Consider the following 27448-nt stretch of genomic DNA (forward strand, 5'->3'; position numbering starts at 1 on the left):
ACTCATGGTCCGAGCTTCTCCACGTCCTCTGTCACTCCAACGTCTCAACGCGTTATCACCCCAACAGGACCAGAGCCCCACACTGCCACATCCACCGTGAGGCCAACAGGCTCCCTTCCCCCATCAACACACGTCCCTGTCACCGGCACGGTGCCCTCCTCAACTTCCCCGCCATGGACGAGGAGCACCCAAGCCAATAGCTCCCTCAGGCCTTCCCTGTCACCTCCTTTTGCCCCTACATCGCCCCCGTCTGCTCTGCCGTCCACCCTCCCTGTCCATGTCTCTCCTCTGCCGTCTCATGGCCCCACCTCCAGCCCTACCGCCTTCCTGTCCACGCCCAGGACGTCCGCCAGCACACCCGCCCCCTCCACGCTCTCCTCCCAGTCCACTACCTCACAGTTGACCCCTCTCACCACCCGAGTTCCTGTGCCCAGCCTTATGTCATCCACTGTGAGTGTGACAGCCATTCCGAGTTTTCCGGTCACCAACCTCACCACCAGGCACCCCAGCACCACCGGATTGCTGAGCACTGTTGTCCTGACCAGCCTCATCACTGGGCATGGAAGCGCCTCGTCCCCCACTGGGGGCAATGCCGTCTCGTCTCTCATCACATCTCTCCCCATCTCCCTCAGTAAGTGACGTGTCTCCAGCCCACCCATGACCCTCGGCGCACAGCCTCCTCCCCGCCGGCCCTGTCTCTCCACTCTGGGCAGCAGTCTGGGTCACTGTCACGAGTCCCTGCTTTTCTCGTCCGCTCACACTGCCTGATGACACCAGTACTCTGCCATTGCCTCCACTCTGCTGTGCCCCAGTGTGCCCGCCATGTTGCTTTTTTCCCCAAAAGCCTTCCCTTTTCCTGGGGATAGCAGGGCAGCTGGGCACAGACCTCAGGTCCCGCGCATCTCCTGGTCGGAGCCTTGGTTTTGCCTCTGAGCAGCTGCATGCTTTGGGCGTGTCTGTGCAGGCCTCAGCTATGTGTCCCCAGCTGTGCCCTGGGGGTGTCTACGTCACACCTAGCCCACCACTCCTCCCCACACCTCCGTTCTCTCCGGCCTGTCCTGGGCCACAGGCTCCCCCATGTCCTTGGGGGTTTTCTCAAGCTTCCCTGACGGGCACCCAGCTCCTCTCTGCCCCCCTCCCGAGGTCCCTCTCCAGCACGCTCATCTGGCTGAGACGCACCGGGCCTCCCCCAGGGCACCGGCTCGCTGGCGCCCCATCCCTCCCCGCTCACTCCCCTGCTGCAGTCTTGGCTTCCCTCTGAGGGGACCCCTCCCCTCATCACCTTCCCACTGTGCCCCCTCCGGAGTTCAGAGGAGGTTAGGGCTGCTAGACCGGGGTTCAACTATTCCCATCCTCTAGGATGCAGAAAGCGAAACAAAGGCCATGCCTCAGCCCAGGTGACAGCTGGCGGCCGAGCTGAGCCAAGTGGCAGGGTTCCTGCTTCCCACCGTCAGAGCCGCCCAGGCCTCAGCCCTGCGGCCTCCTCGCCTTGTCCTCTGCCCTCCTATCCCCAGGCCTGCCTGAGCCCACCCTGTCCCCTCCCTCCTGGGTGCTCTGTCCTCGGCCTGTGTCACCTGGGTCAGGCTCTCCTCACGTGGGCCCTGGCCTCCCCCAGGCAGGACTGCTCGCAGTAATGCATTTTCTCCTATGGGACAAGGACTGGGTACATACTGTCCCTAGGAGGGGACCCCAGGAAGCAGGGGGAGGGAACCAGAGTGGCAGATCAGGCGAGGACAGCGGGGGGCAGCGGGAACCCATGGAGAAGCGCCCGGAGCCCCGACCCGGCCACCTCTGGTGACGCGGGGCAGGTGGGGTGCCGAGGCCGTCGCGGACGTGGGCACGGAGGCACAAAGGGCCGACCGTCCAGTCGAGGCTCGGGAGCCTCCTTTTGCTTAACTCAACGTCCACACCGGCAGTCCCTAACGGTGACACTGCTCCGCCAGCTGCCAGGGGGTTCCGGGGGGCTCGCCAACCACGGGGAGCACAGAGCCTGCAGGGGGTCCCCCTCGGGAGACACTGACATCTGCTCGTTGTCCCCCCCAGGTTCTGGGCCCAGCAGAACACAGACACCTGTGCCCACAGGTTGGTGTTGGCTGGGAGGGGAATGGCTGGGGAGGCCGGGGACCCGCGGGGGAACATGCCTGGTCCTCGGAGACAGCCCTGGACCTGCGGGGGGAACCAGCAGCTTTGTTCTGGCAAAGCTGTGAGGTCTGAGATCAGTGGGGCTTGCATGAGGGGAGACGGCCTGGGGTCGGAGGCCAGGGAAAGTGTCAGTGGGGACCCCACATGGGATCCAGCCCCATCCACGCAGTCATGTGTAGCTGGGTCACGGGGCCGCGACTGCCCCCCGCCTCACACAAAGGGCTGTCAGAGCCAGGTACACCCCTCCCGCCCGCTTGAGGGTCAGGCAGAGCCCACAGAGGCTGCCGCCACCCACTCGCCATACCCTGGGGCTGGCGTCTGACCGCCCGTCTCTCGCTCCCAGAGGCCTGCAGTGTGAAGGAGCTTGAAGAGGAGGTGACGTACCAGGGGTGCACGGCCAACGTGACAGTGACCCGCTGCGAGGGTGTCTGCGCCTCCTCGGTCAGGTGAGCTGCTCCCTGGGTGGGCGGCCTCTGTCCAGGACCAGGCCCTGAGCTGGGAACCAGCCTCATCCAGCCGGCAGAGCCACCCGAGAACTCCCGTCCCGTTGCCTCGGGCCCACAGATGCCGCCTGAGGGCCGGGAGAACCCCACCTGGGAACTCGGGCCTGGCCTGTCTGCAGCGGCAGGGAGGGGTGGGCACCCCAAGGCTGCTGCGGCCCTGACCGTGCTCCCTGCCGCGGGCTCTTCACAGCTTCAACACGGACACCAACCAAGTGAACGCCCAGTGCAGCTGCTGCCACCCCCTCGGCTCCTACAAGAAGCAGCTGGAGCTGCCCTGCCCAGACCCGGGGGCGCCAGGCGGCCAGCTGGTGCTCACGCTGCAAGTGTTCACTGGCTGTGCGTGCAGCCCCTGGCGCTGTGGGGACTAGGGTGCAGCCCCAGAAAGGGACAAGGCGGCACGGCCCCGGGCAGCTCACCCAGGCAGGGTGACCCTGACCCAGCCCGACAGACTGCTGTGAACTGCTGGCCTTCCAGTCTTCGAGGGCAGCTGCCCGGCCCCGCCGGAATGGGACCCTGGGGACAGCCTGAGAAGTGGACACCGGGGTGGGAAGGCCTGGGGAGAGGGGGCCCCCAAGCAAGGATGGGGAGGGAAAGAGGCTAAGGTCAGCAGCGACGGCAGCTAGGAGGGGGGGGCCATGCCGTCAGGGGCCAGGGCAGCGGCAGCACGGACGCCGGCCCCGACAGAGCTCACCCAGCATGATGAGCCACCTGTGAGCAGACAAGAAATAAACGCACTGGTCAAGGCAAGAGGCCGCCGTGAGCTCTGCTGTGTGGTCTCCCATGTCCCGCGGGCATTCGTGAGCCGCAGCCCACGAGGCTGGGCTGGGCATCCGTGGGCCGGACAGGACAACGCCACAGGACAGGACCCCCACCCCCCGTGGGTCCGCTCATCCTCTCAGGCCACCTCCAGGGTCCCTCCCTCGCTCAGGACTCTGAGATGCCCTCTGCCCTGGGGGACCCTGAGTCCCATCTGTGGTTGGGGCTGCCCCCTTGTGAGCTGTGTGGTTCATTCCCGAGGAAGAAACCCCCGGTCGCACTTGTGCCTGAGGCCCGAAGCCTCCAGGAGGCAGGACACCTCAACACATACTGGAGTGGGGACGGCCGAGACCGGACACAAGGGCCAGAAGGATGACCCCACGGGCTCGACCGCACACCCTGAGGCCCCATGTAGAGCAACAGGCACGTCACCTCTAACACACCTAGGCTTCCGCCTGTCGCCTAGGCGACCACGCTCTGGAGGGTGGTCCCAACTAGGGCAGGCGCTGGGCCCAAGTCACTAGGGGCAACGGCCAGCATGGCCCAAGGACAGGGCCTCGAGCTGCATGCAGGGTCCTTCCCCACAAACAGCCCACATGTTCCCATCACTCCCTTGCCCCCAAACCTGCGCATTCCCGTCACGGCCTGGCCTCCACCTCCGGAAAGGAGCAGACTGTGTGATGGGTCTGCGCCCAGCACGGTGCGGGGACGAAGGCCGAGCAGGTCTCCTTGCCTGTGCCCCAGGGAGGCGCTGACAGGACAGTTCCACCAAGCAGGTGGCCCGCACAGCAGGGCGGGAGCCCTGCACACTGTCCAGCAGCTTCAATGAAAGCACAAGGAACGTCACTTTGGTGGCTCGGCCACACCAGCAACGTGCACTGCAGGCCTGGTGCTGCTGCCTGCTTTTGTCCAGCCAAGGACCCCGCTGACACAGACAGCACATGGAGGCACCGGTCACCCAGGACCGCGCAGACCGCGGGTCACACAAGTGGGGGTGTCTACGGTGTGGCGGGCACACTGGCCGTGTCCCCCCTGCAGTGGGCAGCACGCGGGCGGCTCCTGGGAACCACATCGCAGCACAGGCCCCATGGGCCCACAGCCCATCTCCAAGGAACCAGGGAAGGGGCTTCGAGTGCCAACAACAGACACAGCTGCCAGCCTGTGCCCACTGCCCGCCCAGCACCTGCCCACTCGCAGGACACGAGCCCCGCTCGCTCCTGAGTTGGCACCTCGGGCTGCAGGCAAGTGGGGTGGCAGCCCTGACAGCCAGGTGACGGGAGCGGCATGCTGAGGGCACGCCACAGCCTGCTGACCACACACAGGCCGAGGTCTGCAGCACCGGCTGCCATTAAGACCCCGGGGAAAAGTGAGCCGACAGCGAACGGCCGCCTTCCGCTCCCTCTGCTGGTCACATTTACCCTCTAGCCACAAACAGGAACTAGTCCTCGGCCACTATAGTAACAGTGTGCTTATCTGAAACCCAAAGATAAGTGACGTCAGCCCTCTAGAGCCACCTAGCCCGTCCCTGCACCACAGACAGTCCAACGGCAGTAACCGTGCCCGCGCCGCGGACAGTCCGACGGCATTACAAACACCCTTAAGAGCACGGTGCTGGGAAGGGAACAATGAAATCTAGCCAGGATACATGGTTCTACGAATAGGATGACATCATAAAAACACAAGTGTTTTTAACACCTAGATTGAGAACCCTTCCCCGAGAAGCTGCGGTCAGTGCCGCAGCCCTTGTCTGCTGAGCTCAAGCACCAGGGCCCTGGGCACAGCGCCGGGCCACACGGGGACCCAGTCACGCGGCTCCTGAGCCTGGCATCACACATCGAATCACCAGACAGCCCAGTGCTGCTCCTCCCCGAGAGTCAGAGATGAACCAGCAGCAACAGGGCAGCGGCGTTTCGATAAAATTTCCAAAACATGTCCATTTTCATTCAAACTTCTAATTTCCCTTTAATTTGCAGACTTAACCACAGAACTGTCTTGATTTCTATAAAAACTGATCCGAGGATCCACGCTCCCTTCCTGACGTGGCGGGCCGGCTGCAGTCCAGGCTTGGCCTTCTCTTCATAACTGCTCACTTGGACCCATCCACGCCCAGAAGGGCCGCCTGGACTGCGAGCGAAGACGACAGGGTGTCCATGTGCAGCAGGGCCATGAGGACACGCAGCGAGGAGGGAGGCGGGTACGCGGGCCTGGGCCTCCGTCCGTGGCAGTTAGAACTGTTCCGACAGCAACTCGCACAGCCTCTGCGAGACGGTCTCCTTGCTTGTCCGCAGCGTGAGCCGGTACATCTGGAAGAGAACACGGTGGGTCAGTGGCCACGCCGGGGCCGTGCAGCCCTTAGCACAGCACTGGGGACACCGACGGCCTCGGCCTCGCGGCCAGGCCCCACCCGGAGCCACTCGAGCTCCCCCTGCTCGGCCCTTCTCTGCAGGCGCCCACTGTTTTACAAAGACTCAAGCACGCAACACGCGTCCAGCAGCTAAAATAAGGTCTGACAGTGGCGAGTTCTGGTACGCAGGAGGAGCCGCTGGAACCTTTGGATGCCGCTGGGGGCTGGTAATTCCAGGCACTCTGAAAAGCAATCTGGCAGCTTCCTGCCAAGTAACTGTGCGTGTGTGTCTGTGAGCCAACAATTCCACGCTAGTGTCACCCCAGTGGGATGAAAACACATGTGTGCACAAAGGCCATGCAGCAGCTCTACTTAGCATGGTCCGGACTGAACAGCCCACATGTCCGTCCACAGGGGGCAGAGGGCTGCCCCATGACCACCAGCTGCCACTAGGACCGGTCGTGGCACACACAGCAGCCAGCACGTGGCGGGCCCCAGGGCAGCTGCCTCCCAGAGAGGCAGGAGCTGACGGAAAGGAGCTCTGGGGAAATGCAGGCGTCACGTGTGCCATGAGCGCACACGTCTGTCAACTCGTTGAACTACCAGACTCAAGACCTATGCGTCTCACTGCGTATAAATTATACCACAATAAAGACAAATTTAAGTGTATTTAGCAGTTTCCTCAAGAGGCCTGACCTGGGCTTGTAGGTTGGGCTCCAAACGCAGGAGGCACCCGATCTGGGTGGTTTTGGTGTGGATGATGCCGGCGCCCACGAAGTTTGCAGGATTAGGATCGACTTCCTCAAGGAGCGCAGAACCAAACCCAATAATCTGTGCAAAAGAAATGGGAGAGGTGGGACATGGGTGGCAGCTGAGGGTGAGAGCACAGTCGGCTCCTTCAAGAGCTCAGCAGTGTCCCAACCTGGGGACACTGTGGTCAGGGCAGTCACCTTGGCTTTGGTGATTTCTGTGTCCATTGGATGCTTCGCCTTGAAAATGTTCTGTATTTCTTGTTGGGGACTGCAGAGAACAAAGACACGTGTCCCTTCAGCGAAGTCAGAGACAAAAGGCCCCCCCGGCCCCCGCACAGGATGGTGGGCTCACTTGCTCAGCTGCTTCCAACGCTGAAAGAAATCCTGAGAGGCCATTTCGGTGGGCTGGAAGAACTTGTTGAGTGTGATGGGCAGCTTGACAGACACGTTCTGAAAGGTGCCCCCATACCTGCAAGCAACAGAGACGTGCTGAGGTCACACAGACAACGGAGGACCTGGAGCCCAGCTGCGAGCCAGCCCCACCCCACGTGCAAACCTCCAGGGCACAGAGAGGGGCCCCCATAAAAAGGGTGGGGCTCCAGCCACCTGCCAGAGGGGGCTGTCCCATCAACAAGGGCGGGCGGGGTGTCCCAGAAGGGTGGCACTGAGCCACCAAGGCTCGCTTGGTCTATCTCTGTGTGCAACGTCATTACACACGAGGACAGGCGCCGGGCACTGGGACTGCTCCTGTGCGTCGGTGGACGCCCCTCCCTCTGAGCGCTGCTCCAGCCCCAGGCCGGCCCCGAGGCAGGATGCCCGGCTCAGGACTTCCACCGCCGCCTCACTCCTCCCTATCAGTCCATCGCCTACAACTCCACGTTAGTTTAAATTGTGTCGGGTTTTTACTTCTTTCCATGGACAGACTAACAAAAACAGTGTGTCTACAGAATGCAACAAAAATTTTTTTAATTTTTCAAGCTTTTCCAAAACTTGAACCTTGCAAACACCCCCCAGGGACTGGCTGACCACATGCACGCTCCTGCAGCCACTGAGAAAGAATAACAGGAATGAGCCAGTGGCAATACAAAAGGTAATCGTTTTTAAAGAAATAAGCACAATGCTATATATGCTCGAAGTATAACTGTGCAAAAACGCACACACGCAGACGAGGACGTGAGGCGGCCCATCGCCCCTGCAGCTGCCTTTCAGAACAGCAGGGCAGGCAGCGGCACTCGGGGCCGGCTGTCCCCCAGCCCACGTGGCAGGCCCCGCCATGTCAGCTTCAAAGCACCGCTGGGAAGCGCGGTGCTAGACCGTTCGGGCCTCGGCGTCCTGGGCACAGTCTCCCTCACCTCCACACTCTATAGCAGGTGCTGCCGTGCACACAGCTGGTGCCGCCCACACAGCTGGTGCTGCCATCTATCTACCTGGGTCCCCTGCGGCCCTCAGCACAGCTGCTGAGGCTTAGGGAGGACGGACGGCTCCCAGGACACAGCCCGCGCTGAGGGTCACCCACCTGAACTGGATATTGAGGACCGGCGCCTCCGTGAAATCGGACACACACTCTATGTTCACCGCCTGCTGCACCTGGGCGCCCCCATCCACTACTGGGTCCACGGGCTTGGTCTGTAGGCTCAGAGGTATCTGTGTCAAGGCCATCGCAACGTGGAAAGTGGCCCGAGGTGCGCAAGCCCTGCGGCCCCCAGGCCCAGAGGTAAGACCCTTCTAGAAGGGGGCTAGAAAGAGCGGAGCTCATGTGCCTGATCTTGGATGAAACCTTCAATACAGCTGGTCCTATATACATTATTCTTAACACTGTTCTGAAACACTCAGCTTTAACAGGCTACGTTTAAAATGTGTTTTTCTCAGGATAAACAGGGATTGGCCCGCGCATTGTAAGCTTTCTCAAGGAAGCAGTGCCCTCCTCTGGTAGAGCAGCGCCCTCACTGGGCCACCCAGCCCGGGAGGGAGGGACATTTGGATGCCAAAGCTGACATTACACAGGGAAGTTCTAATCACACTGCTGACATTTACTGGAGACAAGGCTCCAGTCCGTCCCAAGAGTGTGGCGTGCGGTCCCAGGCCCCGCAACCCCCGACCCCACACCATGCACTCCAGCTGCCTCTGGTCGAGACCCCAGGGAAGGAAGCCAGAGCCAGAGGGGTTTAACAGTACCGGGGAAAGAGTGACTGACACACCAGGAGCGACGGCTGCAGGGGCGGTCACCTGAGGTTCCCGCAGCCCCTGGAAATGTGTTGCTATTCTGATTTTAAGAAAACCTTCCTCAGAGCCCTCCTCTAAATCCCAGATGGCTGCCTGTCGGGAGTGGGGGAGACGGAACCAAGGATATTAGCCTGAAGGTCATCCGAACAGATTAGTGTTGGAGTAAAATTTAAGAACTGCGTGGAGGTCTTATTACCATAAAATATAAACATCCGACCTAGAAGGAAACAAAAACCGTTTGTTTGACACACATCACTTCACATATTGACAGGAAAAATGGAGCAGACGCGGACACACACACGCCCACGCTGAATCTCAGCCGAGTGCTGTGCTCGCCACCGCAGTGGGACCCAGGGCCACCCCTAGGCGGCTCCCGCCCTCCAGCACCCTGGGCGCGTGGCTGCCAGCTGCACAGCCCCGTGGGAGCAAGAAGCACACACACACCCCTGCACCCTCTCCGGACACCACAGCCCGTGCAACCCCGCCCTGCACGGACACAGGGGCCCTGGCCCCGAGGTGTTGCCCAGGGGCTCTGCGTGGGCAGACATTTAGGATGCGGCACCATGTCCAGCTCCTTAGATCGCACCAAGGATCTTTGCACAAATCTCTGAACATTCTTACACCCTTTGAACGCAGACTGCAAAGTGGCATTAGGCATCCTGAGAGGGACAGCAGTTCGGCATCACCTCCTCCTATTTAAATAACCACCACCAAACCTGGGTGGAGCCCCGTGGCCCAGAGTTTCACACCTTAATCAAAGCAGGAAGAAGACGTCAGGTCCATTCTCAAAGCAGGATTTCCTGCGTGAGTGACCCCCCTATGAATCCTCACAACACCGCTGGAAAGCAGATGTACAGTTTCTCTCCTTTTTCACACTTTCACTTGTTTTTACTGACAAAAAAGCATTGAGTTCTCACAAGACTCAGCACTGGAGCCTGAGAGGGAGGTGGGCGGCTGTCGGTCTGTGGCGCCACAGCGGCAGCCCCAAGGGCGAGTGGGCATAACCATGAAGAGGGGGCTCAAACGCTGTGTTTTAAATTGTGGTGAAGTTCACAGAACGTAAAATTTACCATTTTAAGCACACAGCTCAGTGGCATGAGGCATATTCACACAGTTGTGCCACCATCACCACCGTCATCCCTAGAATTTCTCCATCATCCCAGGCTGACACTCTGTCCCCAGGAAACGCTCCCCCTCCCCCTCCCCCAGCCCTGGCACCACCAGCTGCTTCCTGTCTCTGTGACTCTGACTCCTCTGGGGACCTCGTGTGAGTGGGTCACACAGGCTTGTCCCTCTGTGTCTGGCTCACTTCACTCAGCACAGTGTCCTCGGGTCCATCCACGTGGCAGCAGGTGTCAGATGTCTCTCTGTTTTAAGGCCGAGTGACATTCCACTGTGTGGATGGACCATGTTTCCCGAGTCCTCCGTCCGTGGACACCCAGGCTGCTTCCATGGTCCAACTGCTAAAAATGCTGGTGTGAATGTGGGGTGCAGGTGGCTCCTGGAGGCCCTGCTCTCACCGCTTTGGGGGACGTACCGGAAGTGGGGTGGCTGGGTCACGTGTGATTCTGTTGAACTGCTGGAGGGACCGCCGTGTCCCCACAGTGGTGGCACTACTTTGGCTTCCGGGAGCAGCAGCACCCAGGGCTCCATTTTTGCCACTTCTCTGCCAACACCTATTACTTTGCTTTTCGGACAGCAGCCACTCTGCCCAGCATGAGGTGACCCCAGGGGTTTCAGGTGCAGTTCCCTGATGGTCGGTGGTGTCGGGCATCCTTTCACATGCTTTGCCATCTGCACGTCTTCCTTAACTAGCGTCAGTTCAAGTCCTTGTCCCATTTTTTAAGCAGGCTGCTTGCTTCTCTGTTGTAGCCCTGGAGTACCTAATGTGATCTAAAAACTAAACCCTCACCAGGTATGTGGCTTGCAAATATTTTCTTCCCATAATTCCTAAGAGAAGTTTCCATTAAGTAATTAAAACACATACCTAAATTCTGCCGAAATTCAGACTTAAGTCCAATTTGAAGCAGCTGGTTTTCAAACAACACGCCGTTATTTTTACAGACAAACCTAGGAGGAAAGGGACAGCATTTGAGTCACTCAAAACCAACCACTAAAAATACAAAGATTTGCTTTCAAAAATGGTTTAGCAAACACAGGGGCACGAGGCTAGGGGCAAGGAGAGAAACAGTCCAGACACCACTAAGAGCACCCACAAGACGGACTGTGAGAGACAGCCGTGACCAGGCAGCCTGAGTGCCCATGAGACAGGCCGGTCCTCTGCTCTTCAGGGAAGCCCCAGCCAGCAGCTGGCAGCAGTGCTGACACCACAGGACACAGGACAGGCACGCCCCCTGCAGGCCGGACCAAGGCTCTCCCGTCTGACACCCAGCGCTGACCTCAATCCCGGGACGGCCACCAGCATGCCATTCCAGGCTATCTGGACACTCAGGTCACCCACTCGGCAGTGCCGCCTGCTCCGCCCCTCCCCCCTCCTCAATGCAAGGTGACTGCGCTGTACGGCGAGTCCAGGCTTCCACTCGCTACATAGTGTCTACACCGCAAAGAATTAGGGGGAAATGACGTGTTAGTTTTTCCTTGTATTGGTCCCAGAGGAGTTCCCAGTGTTCTGGCTTCCTCTAACACAAATCCCAACCATCCAGGGAGCTGGGACAAGACGGCAGGATGGGTCTCCCAGCAGGAGCCCGCCACGCCGTGCCCCTCAGTGGGCAGGGGAAGGAGGAGGCAGCTCAGGTGGGTGGCCACTGTCCACGCGGGGCCCCCACACTGTCGTCCCCAACTGCGCTGTGGGAGCGCGAAGCCAGTGGCGCCTGTGCCTGCCCTGTTCGGTAGGAGCTTTATTGCAGCGCCCACCCTCGAGGGCGAGAGTCGCTCGTCAGCATCGTGACGCCAGACCAGGGCCAGATGGCAGGCAGAAGCGGCAAGACAGGCGAGCCTGGCTCTGCATCCACTCACCGCGACCCCCAGGCCACAGCTGCCCCCAACCTGGCCCAGTCCTCCAGATGACATGATGGGCTCTCTACCCACCTTGAGATACACACAAAGCCCTACAAGGTAAAACGCATCCGTTCAGTGCACACAACCTTCAAAACACGCCTGAGAATGTGTGACCGAGGCCCAGGAATCAACCACAAGGGACCGAGGTGCTCCTGGAGTCCCACGGAACAGGAGGAGAAGTGACCGAGGCCGTGGCGCTCCCAGCCACACAGCCCTGAGCTGCTGCTCAGCTCACACCCGACACCCCTGAGAAAGGCTGGCCCGCTGCGCTCGTCCAGAGGCAGGGTCATGCGAGAGCACCGTGGGTGGGGACTAAACCACCGCAAACGGACATCTGTCGTGGAGATGGAAGGGCACCCACTGAGTGACTCGGTGACAGTAGCTGCCCAACAGTCAACGTCTGGCTGCTTCGTTGGCTTTTTTAAAGGGTCGTCTCAACCAAAAGGTGACCCTGTGGAATTCTGAGCTAATGAGGCCACTTTGGAAGGCCCAGGGGCGTGTGGCTGTGGGGGGAAAGAACAGTGAGTGCCTGAAGCACGCAGCACCCCCCAAACCCACACCAGGCCGCAATCAGCCTTTGCAGCAGCCACGTCAAGGCCCCGGTCGCCCAACTCCCACACGCCCACTGGCGCGCCCAGCCAGGCGAGCCTGCCGGTGACACAGCACAAGGCTGCAGGATACAACGGGCCGCCACCCACTGGCACCTCCACCCTCGGACAGGACAGCTGTGGGTCACCTGCGGCACTTTGGCAATGGCCCTGCCGAGCCAGCAAGTGCACGCTCCTGGGGGCCTGCATCACAGTGAGGGCTGGGACGCTGGAGGACCACCCCCAGGCCAGGGTGGCCAGCTGGGAGCCCAGCACCCCCTGGCACACATGCTGCTCCAGCACAGAAGGGCCCTGCGCCCCACGGTGCTTTTCAGTCTAAACTCAGCAGCTCTAAAGGCTGGAAGGGGCCTGTTCCAGCCGAGACGGCCCCCTGCACCACCGCAAACCTGCCCTCCTCGGTCACCTCGCACAAGCAACCGCAAACAGATTGCATGCAGGGGGCACCAAGAGACCAGACAGGCTGTAACCCAAAGAACGCCACTATTGTCACAGCAAATGAGGACACGGGGCCATTGCTTAAGGCCCTCACTTTCACAGGGGACAGGACTCGCACCTGCCCTCCCAGTAGGGAAAACGTACAAAAGCCACACAACTAGAAAATCAGGAAAGCAACATGCTGGCGAGGGCAGGGGGACAGGCAGAGACCTCGCGGGAGGCCGAGCTCGGCGCGGGTCGGTGTGCAGACACCTCCGTGCAAGTCGGACAGGAAGCGCTGAGGGCGGAGCCGGTCCCAGGAGGAGGAATCCTCGGACACAGGCTTTGTGGGAAAAAGCAGCTATCATGCAACTGAGGCTGTTTCTGCAGAAAAGGGAAGGCTGGGCACTGGGAAGGCAGACAGAGGGGACAGAGGCAGAGCAGAAAGCGGCCTGAGGGAAGGGTGGGCGCAGCGGGCAGGACACAGCTGCAGCGGGCAGCGGCCACTCTGGGAACGACAGAGCCGGAGCACGGTCAGACGTCAGCACACACACCACACCCCGCCGCCCAGGCTCCTCGGCCTGGCTTCCCTCTGTCTGCGCACGTTAGCTGTTCTTAGCGGAAATGGCAGGCCGTGAAGGACGGGGCGCAGAGCAAGGCCGCCCGGGCTCAGCAGGCCCCTCGCCGCTGCCCGTGGGAAGCACGGACGGCTGACCGGGATCCCAGGAAGGGGCCAGGGACACGCAGGGCCCGTGTCTTCAGGAGACAAGAGATGGACTACCTGGCGAAGTTGTCCTCAGAGCCGGGAGCGAGAGGTGCGGCCGCCGAGGGTGCGTCTGAAAACACGTCCACCAGCAGCCCGCCGGGGGGAGCGGGGGGGCCGGGGGGAGCGGGCGGGGGGGCCCCCAGGCCCAGGAGGTCCGCCGACGGAGAAGGGGTGGACTGCAAAACAGGGAGGGGAGGGTCAGTGCGGAGGCCGGCCAGGGCGAGCGCCCGCACGCCTCCCCTCCGGCGCGAGGTCCGGTCGGGAGGCCAGTGGCTCCCACACTCGAGCCTGAAGGCCGCCGCGCCAGGAAGACTGGCCGCAGTCGCACAGCTGGAGAAACGACCGCCTTTTTCACAGACGTTATTTGAATGAAAAAATTCTGAAATTTGCCACAAGAGAGATCAAAATGAACGTGTGGTTTAAGCAATAAGCCCGTGCACGCTGCGGTCAGCCACAGAGATGAAGACGCCAGCCGTCATCCAGCAGGTCAAGGTGCGCTATCTTACAGAGAAAATGGAGACCAAGGGTCCACAGAGCGGACTTCCTACAAACAGAATTGCTTCCAGAACCTTGGCAGAGACGAAAGAGCTGCTCCCAGACCACTCTCGCACTGACCGCGGGACTTGGACGCGTATCTCACACGCCTGCTGGCGGCAGCGCTGGACCACACAGCAGGAGCTCAGCCTTGGTCCCTGCACCTCGGGCTGTCCCCCGCCAGGCGAACGTAAGTGGTTCTGATGGTCACGAGGACTGCGTCGTAGGCGACAACCAGGGATGGGAGCCGTTCTGCCCTGAAAACTCTCAGGCTCTGACCTCTGAATCCGACTGGACGCTCGGAGGTAAAACTCAGCCGATGGCTACCTGAGACTACCTGCTACTGCCACTGCCCAGCACTGCGATTAATGTCCCGCTGGGTTTCAGCGCACGCTCATCCTGCCAGGAACGTGACGAAGCACATCCCTTCTGCATCCTGTGGACGCCACCCAGGCGCCGGCCTCACACCCACGGCCCAGCACAGCCACGCTGAGAAATCGACACCCGCGTAAATAGCTGCTCTTTCCTTTTAGTCAGTGAGAGCCCGACACTGAGCTTCTCACGGGCTCCCTGTGGGCAGGCGGTGCCACGTACGAGCTTGACTTCGAGACGAAGGAGGCATCCGAGTCTATGTTCTGCAGGGGTGGGGGCTGAGCGGGCTGAGAACCCTCCCTCCAGGGTGTGAGGGGCTCCTGGCCAAGTGGACAGGTGGGACTCCTCGGTAAGCGGAGGCCCCAAGGAGCCGTCGAGAGAAGGGTCGTCGAGAGAAGGGTCGTCAGGAACGTGTGCACTGCAGGTGTCTAGAGGAGGCCATCTGATGGTGGTACTCAACACTTTCTGCACCTGTGACGGTGCCTGCACACACAGCAGCTCACAGCCTCTCTGCTAACGCAGCTGTGTGACCAAGGAGGGGGTGCTGACCTTAGGGGCCTCCAGCCGTGCTGCCTGCGGCCTGAACGGGGTCATCCCTGCTTTGCACCTGCTGTGCGAGGTTTGAACCACATTCCTCAGTAGCAGTTCAAATGCTTTTTCAAGTAGGAAAACCCTTGTGTCCAATTAAATCCACTATACACCCCAAAAGTCACTACGGACAAAAGGAAGGCTGTCCTGTTGGAGGCCCCACCAGAAGGCCTCGTGGCCTTTCACCACCACCTCCTTTCAGGACGGGGAACACTGGCCCAGGGATGCCCACCTGGCGTCTATCTGCACAAGTCAACCCTCTTCAATAACAGCAGAGACAGCAGGAATGAGGACAGCAAGACGTGCCCCAGGACACGAGCAACGACAGTCCCAGGCCTCTCCAGCCCCCCAGGGACCCTGTGCCACCAGACGCTCAGACGTGCAGCCGTGAGCACAGGTGGGGTCAAGAGTGCAGGTCGGGGGGATGGGGGATGGATTGCCCAATACGCACCAAAGTAAGGCCCACTGGTGACCACATGAAACCCACACAGTTCTGTGCCATTTTGAGGCAGGGCCTCCCCTCATGGGGGTTCCATCTGGAAGGGTGGCCCCTCTCCGCTGTCTTGCTTCTCCTGCCTCAGCTCCCCCTCAGCCCCCGTTAGGTCTCCCCGCTTCAGAGGGGAGTCTCTGAGCAGACCCTCAGCCATCTGAGCATGGGGACAAGTTTGAAGTCACTTGATCACACGGCTGCCCGCAGCACTGTAGGTTCTCAGCTCAGAAGGGCAGCCATACGGCCACAACTGCGAACACCCACCTACTAAGCGCACTATCGCCAGGCACCAAAGCCAAGCAGCAGCTCAAGCCTGAAGTTAGAAACCATACCGAGCTGAGGAAGAAGGCCTTCCTCCCCACCCCGCCTACGGGAATGTCAAACCTTGCCACGGCTCGTTTTTCAAAGTGGAGCTCACTGCTCACACCAGGGTTCAAGGAGCTCCCCGGTATTTCCACCGAGCCGCTCGGCCCAGCACCAGAGCCTGGATCCCAGGCCCGCTACACCCCGGGCGGAGCTGGGCACAGTGCAGCCGACAGGCCTGGCATGTGCACGGGCGCATCTCAAGAGAAACCCACGACAGCTGTCAGAAGACACTGAAGCCCTTTTCCTGCGCTGGTCCATGCGATCTGCTCACAGTCAGAGCTGCTGGACAGGAAGGAGGCACCTGGGCTGCCCCCAGGTGGACACCAGCCATCAGTTCTCCTGGAAGGTAGCCGTGGGGAAACCCCGCTGACCCCGCCCTGCAGGCCCCGCCCCTCGCGGTGTGTCTTCCTTCTGACCCCACTGCCTCTCCCGGGCAGAGCTGCTGCTATCTGCCCCAGGAATGGGAAGGCCACCCACCTGGTGTGACAGACACCAGTTCGCAAACCTGCACTATCTCCAGAAATCATGTCACCTCTCTAATCCAATCTATAACCATCTCTGGCACTAGGATGACCCTCATGACCTCACCGCAAGCTGCGTGAGCATGGGGGGGGCGGGGAGACGGACAGTTGCTGCCTTTAGGCTCAGGTCCCCTCAGTGCCTATGGGACAAGTTCAAAGAAAGCCCCATTAAATTACTCAGGCACCAAGGGACGATGACCGCTTGGAGCGAAAGCACACGTTTACCATTCACTCCAAAGCCAATTCATCACGAAACTCAAACCGCCCACATCTGTAGGGCTGGCCTCGGAAGGAGATGCGCTGGAGGGCCAGCCTGAAGAGGGCGCCTCTGGAGAGAAGGTGTCAGGCCCAGGTGAGGGGGCCTGGCAGCCACGGGACCCCCAATCAGGGGCCGGGCGAGGTCTGAACACAGGGCTTAGGGCATCGTCAGCCTCAGGGACGAGCAAGGCAGGTGAGGCTGAGGGGCTGAGCCCAGGGCACTGTGACAAGCAAACCACCGAGGCCCTGGTCTGTCTGCACGCTCGTCCTCGCAAAGGTCACATTCTATCCCTAAGTGGCATTACTCACGTCCCCGGACCAGCACCCTGGAGGGGAAACAAAGCTCTCTGGGGCTTTCCTCCCTGGGGGCCAGGGCAGGGCTCAGGCGCCTGCTCCTCGGAGCTCCCAGAGCCCCTGGGGAGAGGAAGGACAGACAGCTCTCTACCCATCACCCAGGCCCGGCAAGCACCCAAGGGCACTCCTCTCACTGCATCGCTTATACATAACGGGGAAACGTGCTCTGGTCCAATTCACGACTGAAAGCCCTGAACAGCATGAGGCGGGGCCCACCTAAACCAGTTTAGAGGCTCTGGACAGGCCCCCGCGTGCGGCAGTCCTGCAAAGAGGCGACTGACCACGTTTTCTAACAGTCAAGGCAGGGAGGGTCTGGGAGCTGAACTGGGACCCCAGGCAACAGGGCAAAAAAGCCTGGAAAACAGGACGCAGGGTGTCTGGATGAGAACAGCTTCTGGGTCCCAGGGAAGGACAGGTGAAGGCCTCGGGCTTGGCGCCACCGTGCTGGTGTGTTCCACACACACTGTCCCCAGTGGGCAAACCTCAGGGACTGGGCTCCCCGGGAGCTCGTGCAGGGCCCTGGCGTCAGGGAGGGACCCACCGCGGTGCTGGCCGGCGTGGGCTCAGGGCCCCCGTTGACGTCGGCGCCCCGCTCCCGCCTGCTGTCCTCCAGGCCCGTCACCGTGCTCGGCCCCTTCTTCTTCTTCAGCTTGGCCAGGATGGACGACTCGCGCTCGGGGAACGGGGGCATCTCCTCCAGGACAGTGGCCTGGCGGGGAAGAAGCCGGGTCAGCGCGGCCGACAGCGGCGCCCTCGGGGCAGGGGGGCAGCGGGCCTACCAGGATGTCGGTGCTGGCGACCGTGCTGAGCCGCAGGTACTCCACGGCCCGCTGCTGCAGCTCCACGTCCGCGTTCTTCAGCTGGCTGTCGCTGCGCAGCACATCCTGGATGGTGGCCTTCACCTCCGGAAACAGGTTCACGAACTTGATGTAGGTGGACAGCAGCAGCGCACGGGTGGGGACGCTGCACAGGTGGAACTTGGAGTGCAGCAGGCTGAACTGGATCAGGGGGCTGCGGTGGGCACGGGGGTAGACAGGGGGCCGACGTCACCCCCTCACCCGACACCACGCTCGACGGTCCCTGTGTCTGAGCCTGAGCCCCCAAGGGTCACACGAGGGAAAGTGAACGAGGGACCCGGGGAACCCCCACTTGACCAGGCCGCTCCTGTCCAGTGAGCACGTACGTCTCCTCTTGAACGCCATTCCCACACGGCCATCCCTGTATTTCGACTAGAACCCCAGCTTTTGTACAGCTCACAGAGACACAGCCGTCCGGCCAGCGGAAGGGGTCTTGCTCTGGGCTGTCCCAGTGAGCACATCAGACTGTCCACGCGAGAACCGCAAGGCGCAGCCCAGCATCAGAACACAAAGCTCACCTCACTCCCAAAGGGTGTCTTACCTGGACCTTGGGTCCCCAGCTATCAGGTTCCCGAACTCCCCCAGGATATAGCCGCCCACTTTGACCAGGTTCTCGTGGCACGCCGGGGCTTGCAGCGCCTGTGGGACAGCGAGCCGCAGGACGGTAAAGGAGCCCAGCGCGTGCCCCTGGGGGTCTTCCCCAAGGCCCTCCTGTCAGCCCCACCCCTCCCTAGCCCCCCCTCCACCATGCAGCACACAGGACAGCAGCACAGGCGCCCAGATGTGGCCCCTGAAAGCTGCCGGTCAGGCCCCAGGAAGGGGCGGGTGCCTCTCAGAGCCCTCCAGGGCCCCACGGGCTCTCAACGCATGGGCAGAGCTGCGGGCTGTGGGTGCAGTGCTCAGGTGGCCTCGCGGAGCCAAGAGTGTGTATCACCCGTGTCAGTGATGTGGACATTAGGTGAGAAGGAGCTCAGTCAGGCAGAGGTGGCGGCAGGACAAAAGCTGGACCCACCAGGGATTGTGGCCACGAGAAAACAGGGAGGTCAGCCACTCCCACCGCGACCTGCGCCTGAGCCGGGGGTGAGCGAGCGGGCCGTACCTCGAACACCGTCTTGGCGGCGTAGCCCTGCACATCATCCCGGTTGATGACAATCTGAATGACGCGGTACCACACCTCCTCACTCACGTAGTCGCCAGCGATGCGGATCAGGTTCAGGATGGTGTCCACGTACCACGTGTAGTCCACAGCGTACTTCTCCGCCAAGATGGCCACCTTCAGCACCTGCAGAGGACGGCCGCTCAGGGCAGGTGCCGCTGCCCGCAGGCCCCGGCAGCAGCAGGCTGTCACACAGTGCCCCAGACTGAACCCCTGTGCCCAAGCCAGTGCTGGGAACTCCCACCAGGCTCTCAAAGGAGCCCGGAAAGCTTAAGTTTTGTCGATGTAACAGGGAAGCCAAACCGCCCTCCAAGAATGGACACGAAAGCACCCGTCCAGAAACACACAGGGGAGAGGGGCACAGCTGCAGGAGGGCATGAGGGGTGACCTAATGTAGGCACGCCAGCCCTGGTCCCTCCTCCCGCGGCCGCACTGTCTGGTCTCCTCCTGCCCTGGCCGCCTCTCTCCCCTCTACTCCCCAAGGGACACCACGCACCCCAGGGGCTCTGCGGACCACATCCACTGCCCCAGGGGCAGCTGCCCGGACTGGTCAGAACCACAGCCCTCGCCTCCCGAGTCACCCTCTTCTTGTAGGGAGTCCGCCCTGAGCAGCATCAGCTGCCCAAACTAGACCACGACCCTGGTGAGCTGCCCGCCCTCGCGTGGGCGCTACCACCCTCACACCCACGTAGCCCTCCTTCACCCTCCCCGCTGTGCCCCAGACCCCTGCTACAGCCCAGACCACGTCCCTCTGCTCTACCCCCGCCACTGGCCTCCACACCGACTCTCTGTACGACCCCAGAGCATCATTCCGCAACACGCACCTCATCACCCCCTCAGCTTCAAACGCTTCCAACCCAGAGCTCAGCCTGCAGCCGGGCACTCAGGCCCTCACAAGACACTGGCCGGCGTCCCGCTGCCTCTGCCAGACATGCTGAGGCACCTCCTGCCCCAGCAACCTCCGTGCCTTCATCCTTGCCTGACTAGCTCCCCGCCACATCCTGCAGAAGTCCCCCAGCTCCCCATGGTGAGAGGCCCCCAAGATCTGGGCCCAGCCTCAATCCAGCCTCACCCACACCACAAGCAGGTCTGCGTCCTGCCTACAACGTCCTCCCCGTGGACAGACCGGCTCCTTGTCGGTGTGGCGGGTGGGTGTGCGTGTGTTCAGGTGTATGTCCAGCAGCTAGCACAACCGCTGACACGCCCGGCCAGGCAGATGGACAGACAGGGCACTCAGCGGGGACTTGCTGTCAGCTTCACTCAGTGATTACAACTGAGGGCTGTCACTTATTTCCAAGCGAGTAAGCGTCGACACGGAGCTGGCTGACTCGCTGCCTTGAGAGCCTGCACATCACACCCCAGAAACACCCGCCTGCTCACGGCACCCGGACAGTGGTAAGGAGGGAAGGACGGCGAGAGCCTGCAGTCCTGAGCCAGCCCACCCCACCGAACGCCCTCTCCCCTCGGGCCTGTCCTTGGAGCCTCCTGCTCAGAGCCAGCTGGCCCGGCCATGCCCTCCCCACTCCTCCCGTCTCCCCTACATGCCCTCACCCTTGGTGCCTCCCCAGCCCTCTCTCCCAGCTGCTCCACAGTCCAGCTCGAGTCGCTCCCTCTAAGAAGCCCACCAGGCCTGCTGCAGGGCAGCCCCGCGCCCCTCCTCGCTGAAGCCTGGGCACATGGGAATTAGGCACAGGCCGTTCAGCACCAAAGGGCGCCAGCACCTGGCCCCCAGCCCGGCCATGGCGGCCACGGCCACTCAATCGGTGACCCCGAGAGTCAGACCTGCACACAGCCGCCCTCGGGAGCTCCCAGACTTTTGTTCTCAAACCGGACGCCGGCCCAGGAGCGAGCCAGACTCACAGCTAGCACTGACGTGGGCACTCCCTCCACAAAGTCCCCAAGGGGGCCTCTGCGGCACTCTGCTCCCCAGAAAGACAAAGAAATGCTTTCCATCAGACAGAGAGGCTGCGGGCGGCTGGCCGTGGCGGCTCCTCCCCACACACGCACGTTCATGCTGAGCCTGAGGCCCTGGGGAGAGCAGCCAGACCTGCGTGGACTCATGGGCACGGCCCCTGTGCTGGCCACGGGGCACCAGGGTGCTCGCGCCCCAACTGCTGTCTCACCACCGGTCCTCACACAGCAGACGTTTGCTGAGCAAGGACGGTTTGGTGGGTGTGTGCACCCTCCCAGCAGGTGATAAGTAATGCTGGAAACACCAAGGGCCGTGTGGTCAACGGGTCCAGAGTCTTTCTGTCCTCAATACACCAGGGACATAGGGCAGCCATGCCCACAGAGAAGTACCAAATCAAAGGCCACACCACAGGCCGGGAGCAAAGGAATCGGGGTTCAGGCTGACCTCAGCCACAGCCCCTGAAGCGTCCTTAGGACCCTGAACTGCCAAAGCATTTCACTGAGACAGTGAGTGGACAGTAACAGCTTACCAGCAGCGTACTATTTAAGTTATTTTGACAGACTAAGAGGCTCTACTGAAAGTGTTGCTTACAAAGCTAAAGCGAAGGGCTCTTTTATCCCAAATCTAGTAGATTCTCAGTGAAGTCTGTGGGGCAGAATCAGAAGCCACTAAGGAGACAGGACACGTCAGAACTCACAATCTCTTCTCGGATGGAGTAGTCTGCCGTCTCCAAGTAGCTGAGCATCTCGGCCACGATCTGCTGGGCGTTGCTGCGGTCACACATGGCGTACAGGAGGTCCACGGCCCGCTGACGCACACTCACATCCCGCTCCGTCTGGGGACGAGGCACAGAGTAAAGAGGCGCCAGAGCAAACCCGGGCTGGGGGCACGGGCCATCCGCTGTGGTGTGCCACCCCACATTCACTCTGAGCCCTCCGCACTCACCACCCAAACCCAGGGACCCCAGAGGCTCTAACGAGGAAGAGCCCCTCACAGGCCAACTCACTGCCCCCCTCAGCCCTGCACTGCCCAGAATCAAGATCTGTCCCCCAGAGGGCGAGTCCCAGGCCTCCACTGTGTGGCCTCAGGGCAGCACCTTCCGTGTCGCCTAGGAGCTTGCTACACACAGTGCTGGCTCTCAGGCCCCGCCCCAGACCTGCACATCAGCTGCCGCTCGTGCCAGGCTCGCCCGAGAAGCGCTGCTGAGAGTCGAGCAATTCGCAGGAGCAAAGGCACGGCCACCTGACCTACACTGGCTGCGAGCAGGCCTGCAGGGACCCAGGGCAGCACATGGCTGACTCCAAACCCTGCGGGCCTTCCATTCAAACCACGCACCAAAAACGTGTTCAGTTCGTGCAGACACGAAGGGACAGAGTGGGACCTGCTCTCTCTCTCAGCGCGGGCACACAGCGGGCTCAGCGGCCCCCAGCGCTCTAACGCACTCGCTAATGCTAGGGATGCGGAGGGCGCCGTGTGCCCCATGACAGGACAGACAGCTCCACCTCGGCTCTTCCAAATCAGGAGCTTCAATGCCATGAAAAAGTGAATTTTCTTTTGCAAAAGGTTGAGTTTTCTTGGAGACGAGGACCAAATATTTTATGTTTATACCAAAAAGGATTATTTTTATTGACTTCAATATTGGGTTGTCAGAAAATTCATGACGTATGTTTCTGTTTTTCATTGCAAAAATGCTTCATGGCTTTTCCGACAACCCAATATTTACTGCGACTCTGGTCTACGCAAGAGAGTGTTAAGATGTGACACATTGTAACGGCCACCTCGCGGGCAGGGGGCACAGCACACACAGCTGCAGACGCGCCCAGCCTGGCCGCCCCCAGCAGCCGCAGAGCTGCACCCACAGCTGCCCCCCTGCTGCTGCGCCCACCAAGAGTGAGCAGGTGACACACACCCGCACCCCGCGCAGAGACTTGCCTTCAGAGCGTTGATGACGGTCTCAATGTGCGTCTTCACGGCCTCATGAGAGAACTCGGAGCTGGCCAGCGTGCACATGCTCTCCAGGGCAAGGTAGCGCAGGTTGGTCTCCCGGTGCTGCAGGAACTGGCCCAACTGGTTACAGGCGCGGACGAGCAGGTTCGGCTCACTGCAGGGACAGAGGGGTGGGCTGGTGGGGGCACGGCCACCACATGCTGAGGCGAAGACTTCAGGGGCCTCCAAGAGCCACAGCCCGGAGGTCAGTGACCACACTGATACCACAGAGCCACCGGGATTTTCCAACATATCTGCAGATGCCACCAACTCCAAAGAGCTGCCAGCGACAGAGGCGCCTTCCCGGAGACAGCAACTCCACCGCCTCTGGCCTGAGCTCACGGAGTAAGGCTCAGGCTCCTGTCAGCTTGTGGCCAGGAATGTGACCTCAACCAGAGGCCACCAGCCTGGAAACTGGCTGAAGCAGAGCCCTGCCAATGAGCGGACTCTGCAGGGATATGTGGGAAGACACAAATGTCAAAGAGGTGAGTGAACAGCTAAGTACCAACTACCATGAAATCGCGTTACTCTCTACTCACTGTTTACTCTGTCCTCATGACTATGCTGCTCTTTAAGTATGTTTAAATTAAGTATGTTAAAATAAAGGTGGCCTGTCATACTGACAATTCCATTTGAAGTCCTACTCAGACTGAGCTTTATCACAGGAAAGCACATCTGTGACAAAGCTGAGGGGAAGACTGGCTGAGCGCGTGGCCGCAGGCGGGCTGCACAGAGACAGCAGGAAGCAGGCCGCCCCACTTCCGGGGCCTGTCCCATCTGTGCTGTGCTGACACACATGGCCATCTCCACCGCTTCCCGGAATGACCTGGGGTCAACCTGGAGGCCACTTGGTGCCACAGGAAAGCTAACGGGGACACGCACAGACGGGCGCCCAGCCGTCATCCTTCCTTCCCGTACGGTCAGCAGGGGACTGCTCAGGGGAAACAGGAGAGGCCCTCCGGGGGAGGTGACAGCACACATCGAAAGCAAATGCTGTGGCGGGTGTGAGGCCAGACCTCCAGCGTGCAGTGTCAGAGGAGGGGCAAGAAAAGTGGCCACGCAGGGAGCATAGGCCGCACGCCGGGGCCTGCGGGGTGGGTGGACACCAGGTCACTGTAAGGCCTGTGCCAGCGAGGACACATGCAGGCCTATGTTCAGACGAGCTTTGGGGGAGAACGGTCAGCGGGGAGCGCCGCCTGCCGCGCCGGCTCACCTATCGTGGTGAATGATGAGGCTGATGGCCTCGAAGAGCACGGCGTTCTTGGCGTTGGAATGCTGCACCTTCTTGGACTTCGGCGGCTCCTGGGCCTTGTTCAGGATCGTCTCCAGGCACTCGGTCAGGCGGCCTCGCACAGCAGGGTCTTCTGGGCAGGACAGAACGCCGTCGGGCCAGCTCCCCAGCCCACCCTGCCCTCCCAGCTCACGCCCGGGGCCTGAGCATCACGTCACCTCACTGAGGAGAAAGCGGTAGCTACGTACCCCTGTTCAAAAGGTCCAGCCATTTAAAACAAGAGGCTGTAACAGCCAGAGCAACTACACACATTTTAATGCACGCACTTGACTGAGATAGAGATTACGGAAGTCAAGAGAAAACAACGTCTCAGGTACACGGACAAAACATATGATATAAAAAGTTGGAGGGATGGCCAGCCGAGTGGCTCAGTTGTTAAGAGCGCGAGCTCTGAGCAACAGGGTCACTGATTCAATTCCCACATGGGCCAGTGAGCTGCGCCCGAGCTGGGCTGCCGCTGAGTTGCTGCTGAGCTGCCAACAGGTGGCAGGATGGCTCAGCTGGTGAGAGCACGTGCTTCTAACAAGGTTTCCAGTTCCACTCCTGCATGGGATGGTGGCTACGCCCACCCACAACTAAGATTAAACACGGCACCTTGAGCTGAGTGGCCATGAGGTGCCGACAGGCGGCCAGATGGTGACTGGACTTGAAGCTGAGATAGCTGCACCCTCCACAACTAAGACTGAAGGACAACAACTTGGCTGTTCCCCTTCCCCAATTCCCCAATAAAATCTTAAAAAAAAAAAAAAAAGTTGGAGGGAAAAGGGGCAAAATATTTTTCTCCACCTGCTATTACCAGCAGAAATAAAGAAAATGTTGTAAGAAGCAATTAAAAGGGAAGGAAATTTTTAAGTTCTACTCAAACCAGCAAAAAAGAAACAATGGACCAAAAAAGAGTTAAGAAAAACACCAGAACGTCAGAAACAGCTCATACAGCAAACCTGCCGAAATCACCACCATATCCAGGGCACTGCAAGAACAGCCATGTCAGAGGGACGGTGTCCCTCAAGCCCCGAGCGGGGATGCAGAGCAGGACCCCCAAGAAGTCCTAAGAGACCTGAGCCCAGAGGCACAAAGGCGGGGAGGGGTGCTCAAACTGCAGCACATCAGAAAGAGCCAACAAAGTTCACAGCAAAAGGGCGATGAAATCCACCCCATGGGCAAGTCGGGGGTTCGGAGCCTGAGTCTGTCCCCAGGTTGCGGAAGGATGGCGGCGGCGGCAGCCGGGACCACAGGAAGAACTAGCACCAGGAAGTGGACAGGGCGCCCCATACTCCCACCAAGGGTGTGTGGTTCGTGCTTTAACATGAAAGATACTTAGTATGGAGAGTTACTTGAAATTAACAAAGAAATACCCTGTACAGAAACAAGTTAGACTTAAATGTAAAGGACACAGCAACAAAGCCATCTTTGTAGAAGGCACTGGAACTATCAATTTTCCTGTATATTCTTCAACCAAGAAATTCTATTTCTAGATAACTATGGTACTAATCAAATCAACATTTTAGATGAAACATGAACACAAAAGCATCCTTGGTGGTATATGAAGGTTATGCGGATTATTAACAATTTAGGATACAAAGTTTCTGACAGTTTAAAGTCTTACTTCAGGAGACTATTTCGAAAACCTCACAGATCTGATACTATGTAAAAGCAGAGGTAATCTTGAATCATAACAAAACTGTGAGCTCTCCACTAGCTGCTCTGGGGAAGCCACGATGCCTGGCAACGTCCCAGAATGAACCACAGAACAAGAATAAGCACCAAACCGAAGGCTGACTAGCCCGGCGAGGCAAAGCCCTCTCGCGGGGGCCATGCTGTGCGGCTGTTACCTGGGGGTGGGTAGCACTGTAGCAACCGCAGAAGTTTGACTGACAGCCAGGGAGCCGGAACAAAATAATAAGTGTAATCCTGCAGGTCTGTGGACGCAGACGTCACGATCTGTAAAACAACACAGGTGATGAGACACCGCAGGCAGGTGTCCCCAACAGAGGCCCCACACTGGTTCCGGTCCCACAGGTCATGCACTACTTGGAAACCCGGTTTCGTTCAATGCGCTAAGAGTACTTAATAAGCTTGTCTATACGTTAGTGGGAAAGGGGCGCCACTGCGCCAGGCTCACACTCAGGACAGCCCACGAGCCGGGTGCGATGGCAATCCCGCTGTGTAGGGCACAAACCTGCCGACACCACTGACTCGGCCCAGAACCCTACAGCACCTACGGAAGGAACGCAGCCTTCCCAGTGTGGACCACGGAGTGGACACAAAAGGGAGACCTCTGGACGCTCAGAAGGGAGAAGCTAGGGCTCTGACCCCAGCCCCGCACGCCAAGCCCCTAAGCACAGACCCTGCGATGAGCTCCCCAAGGCCAGAGGGCACACTTCCTTCACTCACTGTCCCAAAGCAGTCCCTGGCAGGGCAGACATGCCACCAACCTTCTGAACACAGGACAGTCCCCAAGACATGACATTTCCACTAACACTCAGCCCCCGTGCCTTCCCCCCATCTCCTGTGTCTGGCAGTCAAAGTAGCCTCTCCCGGGCCGGCTGAGTGGCACCTTGGTTAGGAGTTGGCTTGGGACGTCAGCTCTGGGCATCAGGGCCCTGGTTCGGATCCCACATGAGGGCCAGTGATGCTGCGCCCTCTACAGCGAAGATGGTGAACAACAGCTTGACCCGGAGCTGGGCTGCCATGAGTCGCCAGCGACAGCATAGGCTGCAGTGGGGCTGCTGTGGGCTGCTATAAGCTACCGTGAGTGGATGGCAGCCAGCATGAGCTGCCAAGAGCTGCCGTGAGCAGCCATCCAGTGGCCGGCAACCAATCTGCCTCACCCGGGAAGAGCGCAATGATCATACCAACATGGGCCAGCGAAGCGACGTCTTCCACAACTAGACTGAACAAAAGGACAGCAACTTGTCTGTTCCCCTTCTCGGATTCCCCAACGCTGTTCCCCTCCCCAAATTCCCCAATAAAATCTTGGGGAAAAAAACAAAGTAGCTTCTTCCTACGAAGCTCCCAGGTGACACTTTAAGTCATAAGTGAGCACATTTAGGAAAGTGACTGTGGTATATTCATACAAATTCTACACAGCCTCAAAAAAGAATGAAAAGCACACAAAACAAATACAATCATTTCACAATGTGAAGCAAACCACGTCAAACACAAAAGAATACGTGCTGTGTGATCCAAGTTCAAAACACTCAAAGCTGACGGGAGGCTCAGGGTGCATGCTCAGCA

At 60.0% G+C, this 27448-nt stretch overlaps 2 protein-coding genes across 3 annotated transcripts in view; one reads left to right on the forward strand and one right to left on the reverse strand.

The window, feature by feature from the left end:
• MUC6 (mucin 6, oligomeric mucus/gel-forming) overlaps window positions 1-3171 on the forward strand; it is a 19599-nt gene extending 16428 nt beyond the window's left edge. The window contains 4 exon segments of the mRNA XM_019631069.1: window positions 342-631; window positions 2044-2082; window positions 2486-2588; window positions 2836-3171. Of these exon segments, the coding sequence (XP_019486614.1) occupies window positions 342-631; window positions 2044-2082; window positions 2486-2588; window positions 2836-3013 (610 nt within the window). The 3' untranslated portion in view covers window positions 3014-3171.
• Window positions 3172-5333: 2162 nt separating this feature from the next.
• Window positions 5334-27448, reverse strand: part of AP2A2 (adaptor related protein complex 2 subunit alpha 2) — an 81891-nt gene continuing 59776 nt past the window's right edge. The window contains exons 7-22 of one of the 2 annotated variants that reach the window (XM_019631116.1): window positions 26044-26152; window positions 24134-24281; window positions 22867-23035; window positions 21632-21769; window positions 18966-19148; window positions 18408-18505; window positions 17789-18020; window positions 17551-17718; window positions 13542-13702; window positions 10708-10790; window positions 8848-8937; window positions 8014-8137; window positions 6850-6966; window positions 6696-6765; window positions 6442-6576; window positions 5334-5704 (exon numbers count right to left, since the gene is read on the reverse strand). In XM_019631116.1, the coding sequence (XP_019486661.1) occupies window positions 5627-5704; window positions 6442-6576; window positions 6696-6765; window positions 6850-6966; window positions 8014-8137; window positions 8848-8937; window positions 10708-10790; window positions 13542-13702; window positions 17551-17718; window positions 17789-18020; window positions 18408-18505; window positions 18966-19148; window positions 21632-21769; window positions 22867-23035; window positions 24134-24281; window positions 26044-26152 (2103 nt within the window). In that variant the 3' untranslated portion in view covers window positions 5334-5626. Of the gene's footprint in view, window positions 5705-6441; window positions 6577-6695; window positions 6766-6849; window positions 6967-8013; window positions 8138-8847; window positions 8938-10707; window positions 10791-13541; window positions 13703-17550; window positions 17719-17788; window positions 18021-18407; window positions 18506-18965; window positions 19149-21631; window positions 21770-22866; window positions 23036-24133; window positions 24285-26043; window positions 26153-27448 lie in introns of both variants that reach the window. The other variant, XM_019631115.1, reaches the window with a different exon arrangement.

The sequence above is a fragment of the Hipposideros armiger genome, unplaced genomic scaffold, assembly GCF_001890085.2.
Source record: "Hipposideros armiger isolate ML-2016 unplaced genomic scaffold, ASM189008v1 scaffold_983, whole genome shotgun sequence".
NCBI lineage: Eukaryota > Metazoa > Chordata > Mammalia > Chiroptera > Hipposideridae > Hipposideros > Hipposideros armiger.